Below are 14,186 nucleotides of genomic sequence, written 5' to 3' on the forward strand. Positions count from 1 at the left end.
GTTTAGTTTCTTAATTCCTCATTTAGTTTAAAAATATATAATATCCTTCAATGTCATTTATGGGTACTGTAGTACACTAATAGTTCCTATATTTAGTCATACTTACATAATTAGTGAAACACAATTTTATATATTCTGATGGATGATGACAGGTACCCACTAAATTAACATGTTCACGACGACGGCTTGTTTCTGGACTTTTTTTATTTGCTGTCAAATTCTTCAATAATAATGGCGAAAAACCATAATTGTTGTTTTTACATTAAACGTCTAAGTATGATGAGAAATTTATATAGGCTTCGCAATATTGCACAAAAAATTTATTTCAATATGTTTTTTCAATGTCTCTCCGTTTACCCCAAGGGGTACCTTAAAAATTAAGCAATCCTGCGCCCAACGAAGTACACAATTGTCTAAGGTATTTATTTAAACGCAGGATCACACTTAACAAACCACCAAGACAGGCAAACAATAAAAACGCAGTAAGGAAATGCATAGCAACATGTATCCCATCGGGCGCTCGATCGCTTTACGAAAGCCTGGTAGTTGTTATGCGACTGTAGTTGTGAAAGGTCATGTGTACCCAATGGGGTAAACGTCGTTGAGAACATGTTCTATTGTGTTGACAATGTTATAAACTGATGTAATTGTCTATGTTTAGGTTTGTTGCCACACTTGGTAACTCACAAGTGAAAGCTGATATTGAGTTGGGCTCTTCAGGCGTCTACACACTTATCCTAGAGGGCAATAATAATTCCACTGTAAGTACAAATTCTTCCACTGCCACATTCCTCATCTTTTCCATTTGTATACTGTAATGACATTCTTTGTTTCTTACACATAATATAGCTATAGTGAGGAAGGGTTGATTCAATGTGAATATTGAGTTTAGCTCCATTTAACCTTTTCGCTTAGTACAGCACCTGAAATCTGACACTGTCACAGACAAGACTCCTAGAATCTGGAGTTATATTCGTCTGATGAGATCCAAAAAAAAGGAGGAAAGTGAACTAGTGCTAAACTCAACATTCGTGTTGAATTGAATCAACCCTTCCCACTGTAGGTATGTTATGTGTAGAAAACTCGGTTGCTCCACAGTGATTAGAGATTGTATCTAAAACATCATAGTGCACTCAATTGTGCACCTTATGAGACACCTAGATTACACTATATTTTGTAGTCTAGGAGTCCCTGATGTCAAAACGATGTAAAGAAGATGTCATTTTGAGCTTCTTCGTCACCGATTTTTTTAATCTCTTCAGATGAACGAACATGACTTCAGATTCCATGAGTCAAGTCTGTGACAACATCAGATTTCATATGCTGAAGTAAAAGAAAGGTGAACTGGAGATAAACTCAATATTCACATTCTTTTGTTTGTCTCACTTTGGCAAAACACCCATCAAATGTCCAGTTTCTTTATTTGATTTTTGTACGGGCACCATATACGTGGGTGGCATTACTAGCAATTGACTTTTTAAGTTTCAATAAAGTTTATTAATGGAGATAAGCAAAAATATATTGCTATAGGCACAAGTCAACACACAAGTAAAATAATGAGGATTAGTACCTCAGACAATCAAGTTACGCAAGAAATCAAATACATTTCAAAGTCATAGTTCAATAATTCTTCCAGAGTAAAATATTTTATCTTATAACCATTTAGAATCATTTCTTAAAATTAACTATGTCCAATATTTTAAAATAGTTTGGTAACTTATTAAATAGTTACTTATTAAACTGTTGGTAAGTGTGGCTTTTTAAAGTACATGTCACTTTCACACGAGGCATGACTAGATTTGCTTTGAATTTGGAGTTGTGGTGTTCTATTCAAATTCAGCAATATTACATCTCACATGAACTAAATTGCTAAAAATATTCATTGAAAGTAGTTACACCTTTGTACTTCTTAAAACTAGGTTTACAGGATACTCTTGGAACCAAGTTATCAATTAATCTTAATGCCTTTTTCTGTCATAAAAACACTTTACGACTAAGGGTGGCATTCCTCCAAATTCTAATTCTGTACATAATCACAGAATGGAATAGTTGGTTTTATGACAATGAAAACAAAAAATATATTAACACATTAAAATATCCGAAAAATTGTCCAATAATTTTAAATTTATTGGACGATTGTGTATTTTCTTTTACTGCAATGATTTGTTTTCTAATTAGAAGAGCTCCTTCTTTAACAAAAAATATATATACAGTATTTGAAAAATATTTGGAGAGGGATCATGACCCATGACCCTGTGACCCCCTCCCACCCTAAATACGCCACTGTTTGAAACAAATAGAACAAAATTCTAAGTGTTTGTACATGACATACTGAAAGATTATTTACTGTAAGTGGATTGAACTACACATTGGTACAATGAACAAATATAATTTTATTTATTTATTAAGTGAAACAGAAGTAAAACATATACAGAACGACAACAACATTATAAGAATACAAACACGTAGTATGAATATTATAGTACAACCATATGACAACCGTGTATATTTTTAGATGGGGACTTTAGTGACAGTGACTCCTCCTAACAGTGTGCATATGCTCTGGTTGCTGCCTCAGTACATCATCATCACCGCAGCAGAAATTATGTTCTCCATCACCGGCCTCGAGTTCTCCTTCACTCAGGTACAATGTCACAAAACTTTCTACTTTGAACCATCCCAGCTAGACTGAATAATTCAGACACTACTTTTGATATCCTACAGTGTTGATTTCATTTTAATCCTCCCGAAACACATTAAAACTTTTCAGATTCAAATGTTTTGACTTATTGAAATATTGAATTGGCAGAACAGCTGGTGAAGTGCTCACCAGTATAGAATATGAAGCATGGGTGTTAGGACCTTTCCGGACAGACCTTTTATATTGCAAAGTAGTGTACTATCTAATTTTGTGAACAACACCATCCGAAATATGCTGTGCAACTGTAGTTTTGTAAACAACTGCCACACCTGAGTATACCCTGGTTTTCATATTACCAGCAGCTTTATTTTCGTCATATCAGCTGTTATATTGTGTTACTTTGTGTTTTATTGTGTTAAGAAATGTCTGAAGATAGCTGTCCAGAAGGTGGTGCAATCTTGTGGACAATACTCAAACTACTTAGACTTTGTATCATACATGAGTTTGGGAATGGTTACGTTAATATTTTATGAGATGTTTATCCATAGATAGTGTTGTGATAGTGGTAATATGTTGTAATTTTTTTACAAATTGACATTATCTGAGATGTTTCCAAACATTGTTAATTGTTTACTCTTCTATTCATTAAACTTTAACCAACTTGTATTATGTCAAAAACTCCTAAAAATATGAAAAATACTCTGTGTTGGGGGTCTCAGTGTGTAACTAAGCCCGGCGCTCAGATGTCACCACAAATCCAGAAATGAGGCAGTTAAGGAGTTAATTTAGAATGGTGTACATTTCAAAGTCTGTATATGATAATAAATACATGTTATTATTATAAATGTTTACACGATAATATTCATCAATATTAAAAATTACAATACTGAGAATCACTTATGAATATTATAACGTTTTAAATGCTAAGTTACATTTACTAGTGAGGTGTATTGCGATTTTAAAACTCAATATTGTGAAATTAAACTGTCATAAATGCAAGATTTAATAACAAATAAAATACAAATTTTATCCAAACAAAATTCACCTTTGGTATTTTATGGGAGCATAAAAATTCCTAAAGTTTTGTCATATCCACCTTGTTATATCCACCTTTAACAATTGTTAAACTTGTATCTAAAAAGGTTTTTTTAAACAGATCATCGTTGTAAAATATTGACTTGTTGTTCTCAGGCTCCTGTATCAATGAAGTCACTCATCTCGGCTGCATGGCTACTGACTGTGTCTTTTGGGAATCTGATTGTTGTCATTATTTCCGAAGCAAAATTCTTCCAGAGCCAAGTAAGTACAAAAAAACTTAAACCGAATTTTCAATAGACAATTTGGTTTTTCATTTCACAGTTTTTTTGTCAAAATATAGAATTCCATTCATACAAAATGTATTTTTATAATACAGTATTTTAATTCTTCTATGTTTTTATTTTTTATTCAAGAAATGATAAGTTGGAATTTGACTTACAAAATTTTGTTGAGATAAAGCCCCATTTTTTTGCAAATAATAAATCAATTTTATAACATAAAAAGAAACACATAAAGAGAACAATTGTAGATTGATTGCCTTGGGAAAAGATCCCCTATATTAACTGGAAGTATAGTTCTAAATATAGTTTCACGTGAAAATAGTAAAAACTCAAATAAAAATACAACTAGGAACACAAAAAAAAATAACTAGTGACAGAACTTAGACACTCCATCTGTAAGTGATATCACACAAGATTTCACCACTTTAGACTTAGATTTAGACTTTGAAGAGGCAAGAGATTATAACCATCCTAGAGTCAGGCAGGGAAGGATACTGGAAAGGCTCATTCTCAAAATCAAACACATGCTGTGAACTTCATCCCCATAGAACAAGCTGGATTTAGACCATAGGAACGAAGCTGCTACGACCCACTAATGTCTCAAAGAACACATCAAGAATAGATTCCAAAACAAGGATAAAATAAGAGTTGCTGTTTTTATTGACCTGTCCTCGGCATATAACACATTGTGGAGATGATATTGAAGCCTTAATGTATTATAACCTATAAGAAAACAGCATCCGTTCTTTTAAAGTGTGGCCTATTGTCATGCACTTAAGTCTCAAGGGCCACACCTCGGAAGTAAACATTAGGCCGTCTAATTTATGATTCAGTTCCGAAGTTCAACAAACCGCTGAAAACAACCGATCAGGTCCTCCTGGGGAAATTTACCACTTTTATCCAGACTACCAAAGATGGCATAGCGCTTCCTTGCAATTGCAGGACAGTCTAAGAGCAGGTGTTCAGCAGTTTCCTCCTACCCATTACACATTCTACAGAGCAGATTCTCCTGGAGAATGCCGACTCTGTGAAACTGCTCCCTCAGGTGACGATGTCATGTAATTAGACCCATAACCTGAGAAAACACTGATTTACTTGAGGAGGAAGGAAGACGATTGTGCCTATCCATGCCTGGATGCACTCTCCACATTCTCTCTTGTTGAGTGTGAATCCACTTTGAGACAGCCCCAAAGGATTCCTATAGATACCACAGAATGGTTGAGACCTCGTCATGCTGGACACTGAGTCCAAGTTGGCCAGGGCATCAGCTCTTTCGTTCTCAGAGACCCACTCAGGACCAGGAACCCAATAAACAATCACATTGTTGTTTCTCCCAAAGGAAAAAACCACGATAGTGATCTGAGACAAGTTTGGAGTTGAACACATCCGAGTTCAATGTCTCTAATGCTGCCTGGCTTGTGAAAATGCTAATTGTCTTACTCCTATACTGCAAACAAATATTTTCATGAGCACATTCCATAATTGCTTTGACTTCTGCCTGACAAACTGTAGGATAAGGACCCATAGGGACTGCTAGCTTCTTGCATGCTCTCATTTTCACATTCCCATCGCCTGTGCCACTTTTTGTTTTAAATCCATCAGCCTTCTTGGGGAGTGTCACAATCCTAAAAGACTTAGGCCGATTCAGGTTTATATCTCCCCTTCTTCGGTATAAACATCACCCTGGATACTCTCCAGGATAGAGGAATGTACCTGAGGGCCACAGAGACCTAACAGCCTGTACAGCCTGGGAAGGAGAATATCCAACACCCGCTGTAAGCAAACCGATCTTACTCTGTCTCCCCCAGCTTGTATTCTTAAACAGCATCCCTACTTAATCCCTTCACAGTTTTTGACACAATATACGTTCATAGCAATTTCATAGAAGTGTACTACTGACCTAACATTCCACACTGTTATATTGTTCTTGGTTTATTCTGTTGTATGCAGTAATATAGCACAAGAAGCATTTCTAAGATAACCGAGCATTGCACAAGTAGTTCTAATGTTTTCTACTAGATATTACCACTTCCTTGGTCCTCTGCATGAGTTTTTTTGTACCTTGGTGAGTTTGTGTAGTCGCATAGTGCAGATAGCTACTGCATGTTGTAAAATGTCACACATCCTGGAGTATTTTATGGATTTATTTCTAATATTAAATGTACCATGGAAATATCCAACACACAAATAGCTGATTGGTTTTGTTTGTGTGATAATGACATGGAGATGGATAGTGAAATTGACTTAGCGGAGATATAAAAAATAACACAAATTTGATAAAAGACATTACAAATACATTTGTAGCGTAAAACAATTATTTATCTAAACTCTATAATCCTCTACAAAAAACAGTAAGAAATTCAGCAAAACAACATAAGTGTAGGTACAAAATAAGGGGTTCATAACATGTGATTTGGAACAGGTTATTTACGGTTATCTGAATCGCCAAGAAAGTTGTAGGAATACATTAATCATTAAAGGATAGATCCTCAGGGATCCCTGTTGGCTCCACTACTGTTCAATATATACATGTTAGACTTACCTAAAGCAACATCCAGTAGTTCATCTATGCTCATGACATTACTCTGACTAACCACTCTGAAGAGTTCTATGTGACTGAAAGAATCTTGGAAGAAGATCTCAAAGAAATTAATGAGATTTTTGATACGTGGAGACTCAAACCTAACATTAACAAACCCCAAGTTACCTCTTATCTATTCACATCTTTGTGCCAATTTGGTTTCTTTAGCTTAACTACTTTTTAAAATAACAACGGCTAAACGAGTCATTTATTGACCCATGTTTATGAAATGTTTTGTTTGAAATGATGAATACTAACACCCATAGAAGTTTGTTTGTAACACCCTTTTCTGAACACACTGTATATATTAATGTAATGAAAAGTAACTAAAACCCTTTTATATAATAATAAAATAAATTAAAATTAAAATTTGGATTTTAAAATCTGTTTATAAAATCCAAAGTTTAATACCAACATTTACACAATCTCACTAAAAAATTATTTTATTTTCCAATTCATAATTTAACCTTGTTTTAAAGAAGTCCAATGTACATGGTCATAAAGGTGTTTAATAAAATCCCAAATTCTTTCAAAAATATACCTGAGAAAAGTTATCATGAAGCTATCAAAGAACTGCTTTTAGAAAAAGCCTACTATAGTGTTACTGATATGTTAGTTGATAATTTTAATTAAACCCCAATGTATAAACTTAAATTATTGTAAATGTGTTATGCCATCCTGTTTTGTTTGTTTATGTCCATATAATATAAACAAATAAATTTTAATATCTAACACACACATTATAAAATTAATCATAATTTTTTAATTTGAACACTGTAATTATGACAATGCACCAATTTGTGATTACTTTGTAACATCTATATAGGGCTGTTACGTGCAAGTAAATCATTTCAATTTGAGTCATTACTTTAAGATATGATTCCTAAGTTTTTCCACTAGAGCTAGTGCTGCACCATCTGCCATCAATAATTATCTAATTATTTACTAAGTTTTAACTAGAATGGTCAAAAACAACTGTGTCGGATGACTTTGTGTAGTTTTTAACTTATAAACTGACATTTTAAATTAACTTACCCTGAATAACATACAAAATTCTCTTCAACAAATACTTAAATCAGTATATATGAACAATAGAATGTTGATTTTACTGTCCAAAGTAAACTTTACATTCACGACAAATTTTTATGCATAAAACAGGTATGTTTATATGTAAAAGGAACAGTATTTATGTTTTTGCATATTACTAATTTGCTTTAACAATATACTCTAAATAACTGTGTATGATTCAATTGATTTTCATTAATGATTGTTTAGTGTATTTTTTCAGAACACTGTAAAATGGAAAAAAATGTAACGATTAAGTTGTTTTTTAACAGGGTTGCTACAGGAGTCCAATAATGAAATTCCCTGACTTTTCCCTGATTTCCAGACCAAATTTTTCATTTTTCCCTGACTTTTTTCGACGCAATCCCCAGGGTTTTTGGCAATTAATGGGTGGAAAAAAGCGGTGTTGAGGCTAACAGGGAGGCAAATTTAAAAAAGCAGAAAATGAAGTGAACACAGTTACATACAAAAAGTGACTTAAATGATTTTTACAACACAGAAGTAAAATACTTAAGAACACTGCACCATAAGTAATTAGTAGCACATAGAAATTACAGAGTTTATTTGTGTAAAGGGAATTTATATTTTTTCCCTGACCAACGTCGAAATTCACTGACTTTTCCCTGATTTCCAGTCCTGTATTTTTTTCCCTGACTTTTCCCTGATTTCCCTGACCTGTAGCATCTCTGTTTAATCTATTCTTCTACTTTGGAGTTTATAAAATTTTCAAGAATATTTTTAAAAATGATTTATTTTCCTCAGGTGTGGGAGTTTCTACTGTTTGCAGTTCTCATGGTTATCGATATGATCATTTTCATCATCATCGCCTGCAGATACCAGTACTACAACCCATCTGACTCAGAGACTGAGAACGTTACTAAGAATAGTTCTTAATCTTTATAGCATTCAACTGGAAAAAGCTGTGATTTTAGCTGTATTTTATAATTTAAGAAACTTAAAGATTAAGAACTGTTGTATTTGGTAAATACGTTATTTTGTCTCTTATCGTGTTTTAATTTATTGAAAAGTTTATTTGTATGTTTTAATTGTTTACACTGTTTACTTAAGGAATAAAACTGTATTTATAATATTGCATGTACTGTATTATTATATCGCCCAATTTATATTCAACTTTCATAGTATCTGTATTACAAAACAAAGCTTGTAAATTACCGTCAACACAATCATATTTTAGTGGAATGTCAATAGGGGTTTAGGACCGATAAGAATATTTCAGACGTTGTCTGTTATATTTGTATAAACAAAGAAATTGATCTTGCTGTATCAGATGGAATGAGAATCTTTTTAATTTTTCTTGACTTATCAAGAAAGCGTTTTGTAGTGTAGATAGAAATAAAATAATTTCAAAACTATCAGCCATAAGTGTAAAGAGCAATGCTCTTGCATGGTTCAGGATTTTGTGGATAGATGGCAGAATGTGTCTATTGAGGTGAATGGTGATGTGCTTTTTGTAAAATATGATGTAGTTGAAGGAAGTACTCTTGGTTTCATATTACATTAATAACATTTCAAAACTATCAGCCATAGGTGTGAAGAGCAATGCTCTTGCATGGTTCAGGAGTTTGTGGATAGATGGCAGAATGTGTCTATTGAGTGAATGGTGATGTGCTTTTTGTAAAATATGATGTAGTTGAAGGAAGTACTCTTGGTTTCATATTACATTAATAACATTTCAAAACTATCAGCCATAGGTGTGAAGAGCAATGCTCTTGCATGGTTCAGGATTTTGTGGATAGATGGCAGAATGTGTCTATTGAGGTGAATGGTGATGTGCTTTTTGTAAAATATGATGTAGTTGAAGGAAGTACTCTTGGTTTCATATTACATTAATAACATTTTCAAAACTATCAGCCATAGGTGTAAAGAGCAATGCTCTTGCATGGTTCAGGATTTTGTGGATAGATGGCAGAATGTGTCTATTGAGGTGAATGGTGATGTGCTTTTTGTAAAATATGATGTAGTTGAAGGAAGTACTCTTGGTTTCATATTACATTAATAACATTTCAAAACTATCAGCCATAGGTGTAAAGAGCAATGCTCTTGCATGGTTCAGGAGTTTGTGGATAGATGGCAGAATGTGTCTATTGAGGTGAATGGTGATGTGCTATTGTAAAATATGATGTAGTTGAAGGAGAAGTACTCTTGGTTTCATATTACATTAATAACATTTCAAAACTATCAGCCATAGGTGTAAAGAGCAATGCTCTTGCATGGTTTCAGGATTTTGTGGATAGATGGCAGAATGTGTCTATTGAGGTGAATGGTGATGTGCTTTTTGTAAAATATGATGTAGTTGAAGGAAGTACTCTTGGTTTCATATTACATTAATAACATTTCAAAACTATCAGCCATAGGTGTAAAGAGCAATGCTCTTGCATGGTTCAGGAGTTTGTGGATAGATGGCAGAATGTGTCTATTGAGGTGAATGGTGATGTGCTTTTTGTAAAATATGATGTAGTTGAAGGAAGTACTCTTGGTTTCATATTACATTAATAACATTTCAAAACTATCAGCCATAGGTGTAAAGAGCAATGCTCTTGCATGGTTCAGGAGTTTGTGGATAGATGGCAGAATGTGTCTATTGAGGTGAATGGTGATGTGTTTTTTGTAAAATATGATGTAGTTGAAGGAAGTACTCTTGGTTTCATATTTACATTAATAACATTTCAAAACTGCATATTTATAGTAATTCATTTCTTTTTGCTGATGATACTATAATTATTATTAAAGGTAAATCTTAGCGGGACGTTAAAAATAAATCTTTAGTTGACTTCATGACAATTAAAAGTGGATGGACCAGAATGTTTATCACTTACCGTTTCAAAAACTAAATTTAGGCCTATTTTTCTATAGAATATTTTTTTTAATTTGGTAAATTTTTAATTAACATGGTGGATCTTATTTTAACCTTAAAATTTTGTGAAAACTGAATTTATGTTACTGAAGTTATTGGTGACAGCAATTCTTAACTGAACGAAAACAAAATTATTAGGTTACATTAATAGAATAAAAATCATTTTATTTACACGATCTGAATTTTAAAATGTAGGGTGACACACATACTTAAAAAACCTTTAATACCACAAGTGCTAAATGTCACAACCGTAACGCATTAGTAAGAAGCATTATTAAAGCATCAATTCATCATATTGTTATGTTATTTCAATTTATATTTTTAGCATATCAAATTAAAGAAAAAGAGTTGTTTTACTTAGAAACATAACAAACTGTTATGTTGTCAATCCAGCAAAATCATACAGCATACAACTATCATCAGAAAGTGGTGTATACACCTTCAATCAATATTAAATTGTGCTTATTCTATATATAATACATTTTTAAATCTTAACACATGTGTTCATTGACTGAACAAAAAAGAGAATACAAACGTTTCATTTTACTTTCAGTTAAAGATTTTTAAGTCTGCATGTTACTGAAATTATGATGAATGTTAATATTTTTTAGTATTATTTTGTTCTTCCTTAAAAGACATAAGACAATATGTTAATAAATATTTACAATTTCATTTGTTGTAACCATAGAGACAGAACAGCATTTTAGGAAAAATGACCAGCAGTTCAAGGATTAATCAATCGATCAGTCTTTATTTACATAGACATAAAGTACAGTTGTGCGTCAAATATTGAGAGTTAAAAATATAGTTACATTCAGAGTAAAAGAGACAGAAAATAACATTGTTATTGAGATAATAGTTTGTAACAGCCAGCAGTAGTTGTTTCTTCTTAGTTCATCAATGGCTTCTCCAGTTTAGAAATTCCTGAATGTTGTAGACGAATGATACGTCTAGGAGCCAGTCGAACATTTTTGAAGTGAGGTTTACTAGTACTCTCTAGAGTCAAACTTTTTAAGAGCTCTAATTACCTTCTTTTATTATAGTAATATTTCTGAAATTCTGGTATAGTTAACATATAAAACTAAAGCATATCAAAAAACTTATTGAAAAAGGCAATCAGAGAGTCACATAAGAGACTATGTGGTTCTTATGTAGTTTAATAGTACAATATCTTTAAGTATACCTACTCAAAACAAATAACTCAAGAGAGTATTGTTTTAGACAATCAAATTATGTTGCCCACAACAAATTTTCATTCAGATTGAAACCCAGAAATTTAACTGTGTCTGAAAAGCCTTCATCCAATGAACCAAAATTATGCCTAAGAGTAAATAACAATATTGTTTTGTCCTCATTTAGCAAAGAACCATTTGCTGCGCTAACACTTCCAGATCTTGTAAACTTTAACTGACATTAAAAATATCTCTTTTTCACAACTGTTTTTCAATTAAAATGTTATAAAAGTAATCCTACACACTACTCCAGATAAAAATTCATAAACCTAAAATTTTTAATTTAAGTTTACACATAAGCCATTTAAGGCCCATGTATGCTCTCTTCCATTAAATTTTCTTAACTATACAGTAATTAGATAGCAAATTAAATCTAATGATAAATACTGTTTTTTTTTTTCAATTTTAATAATTCTCTTAATTTTGATGTATGGATTTAATTCTTTTGTGATACAGATTTTTTCTATTATTAGATTTTAAGTTCTCTCATGTTAACTATTCAGAATTATTGTACCATCATTTGTTATCCAAATGCTTAAGTTTTCTCTTCTTTTATATAAAATATTTACTTTTGTATGCTCAGTTATATATTTTGTGGAAATAAGTGTGATTTCGATTTGATATGCAAGATGGCAATTACAGAAAAGGCAACATACAAAGAGCAAACAATGCTGCTTTCACTGTCAGCTGAATCACGATTAACTATGAAAAATGGTAATGACATGCAATCAGTCTAACATGCAGTAGTGCAGTGCTAGTTTTGCAACAAAACTGTTCTCACAATCTACAAAGAAAATTACAACCAAGTTATCATGTTCGTCAGCTATTATAGGTAACATGCAGTTGCACAGGTACATACAATGTGAGCAGTAACTTTGACATAACAAAAGCAGAATAACAAATGCACTTAACCTATAACAATACAATACAGCAACATGACAGCCGGTGGTGACTATAATGCAGTAACAGGATCATCGACAAACACATAACAATAAGCGCAGTACAAGAAGAGAGTATAAGAAAAATATACAATAAAAATGACAATAGAAATCCAAACTTTTGAAGCTAATACTAATATGAAACGTGACAATGACAAAAATAACTACACATGCTTTGAATTGCAAACATATTTGCCACTGCATGCCCTAAACTTTACTCACATGCAACCATTTTCAATCAGCAATGTGATGGAAAGGACAAACTAGATGTCATCACCAACTTGAGACAGAAGCAGATTACGGACTCTCCTATTGAAGTCCAGAAAACTCCCACGGGAGAAAAAAATCGAGCCCCGAGGCCACGTCGATCCCCAGTTTCATCATCCTTGGAAGAGAAGAATGGTGTAGGTTTACTGTGCCATGGTCTCTCCTGAAAAATAGGTCATAAGACCCCGTCCGACTAGGAATTCACAACTCAATCAGCAAGACCAGCTTAGGACCTCTGATGTTTCCACTCAATAGTCTGTATAAAAAGCAAAAGTCAGTTACTTCATGACGAGTCTCAGAGAGAGTCCAATCCCAACCAAGAGGCTTATCTCAGCAACTGAAGTATCCAAAAAAAAGGAAAACCGAGCCCAACACCAAAAATTCTACAGAATCTCCGCTGCATTGCCTCCAACTTTTCGCAATGACTCCTGAGGAAAGATGCACACACTATACTACAATATTCCAGGCGTGCCGTACAAGGAACTTGTAAATCAGAACCAGAGTTCTGATGCTAAAAGTATGCCCATGCCGGAATAAGGATCCCATTAATCTGCTGGCCTTATTGCACAAGTTATTGATATGTGGCTCAGGAGATGTCATGGGCTGAAGGCCAAGATCAAAAATGGCCAAGCAACACTCCAAAGTTTTCACAGTCAAAGAAGTAATTGTGTAAGATAAGATGAGATGTCTAGTAAAAATACAAGGACCTTACAATTGGAGATATTACAGGATATCGCATTAGCTTCAATTCGCTCAGCCACAGGATCAAGAGCCGCTTGAAGACCATAGTCCTCAAGAAATGCCACTTCCATAAAATGTTTAGTGCCGTCGCAAAAAACACCAGAACTGACCAGACTAAGTCGTTGATGTAGAAAAGAAATGGACCCAGTAAGATCTCTGGGGAACAACAGATGAACCCAAGAATGCGTAAAGTGAAATGTCTCCGTAGTTTCCAGGGTATCGCTAGATTGAAGATGAGGATGGCTGATCTTGTCAAAGACTTTGGCATTGTCTAAATGGGCAACGCTCACTTGCTTCCCCCTTCAAATGCAGAAAAAATATAACTCTGCAATGAGAGTAGTTGGTTGGTTGTTGTGATTTGTTCTGGCCGGAATTTGTGCTCCTCATACATAAAGAATCTGCTTAAATGCTGGAGCAAGAAAGTCCCAGCACAAGTCCCTCGAAGAGCTTTGACAGAAGCGAGAGAATGGCAATTGGCCTGCAAAGATGTTACAATGCCACCAATATCTTTAGACTTGGGAACAGGA

General features: G+C 33.5%; 1 protein-coding gene across 4 annotated transcripts in view; it reads left to right on the forward strand.

The window, feature by feature from the left end:
* The window catches only part of LOC124357998 (peptide transporter family 1-like), an 81,684-nt gene extending 72,983 nt beyond the window's left edge, over positions 1 to 8,701 (forward strand). For all 4 annotated transcript variants that reach the window (XM_046810220.1, XM_046810215.1, XM_046810229.1 and 1 more), the window contains exons 12-15: positions 662 to 761; positions 2,516 to 2,644; positions 3,833 to 3,940; positions 8,369 to 8,701. In XM_046810220.1, coding sequence (XP_046666176.1) covers positions 662 to 761; positions 2,516 to 2,644; positions 3,833 to 3,940; positions 8,369 to 8,500 — 469 coding nt within the window. In that variant the 3' untranslated portion in view covers positions 8,501 to 8,701. The remainder of the gene's footprint in view (positions 1 to 661; positions 762 to 2,515; positions 2,645 to 3,832; positions 3,941 to 8,368) is intronic.
* Positions 8,702 to 14,186: the final 5,485 nt, after the last annotated feature.

Source organism: Homalodisca vitripennis, chromosome 1, assembly GCF_021130785.1.
Source record: "Homalodisca vitripennis isolate AUS2020 chromosome 1, UT_GWSS_2.1, whole genome shotgun sequence".
NCBI lineage: Eukaryota > Metazoa > Arthropoda > Insecta > Hemiptera > Cicadellidae > Homalodisca > Homalodisca vitripennis.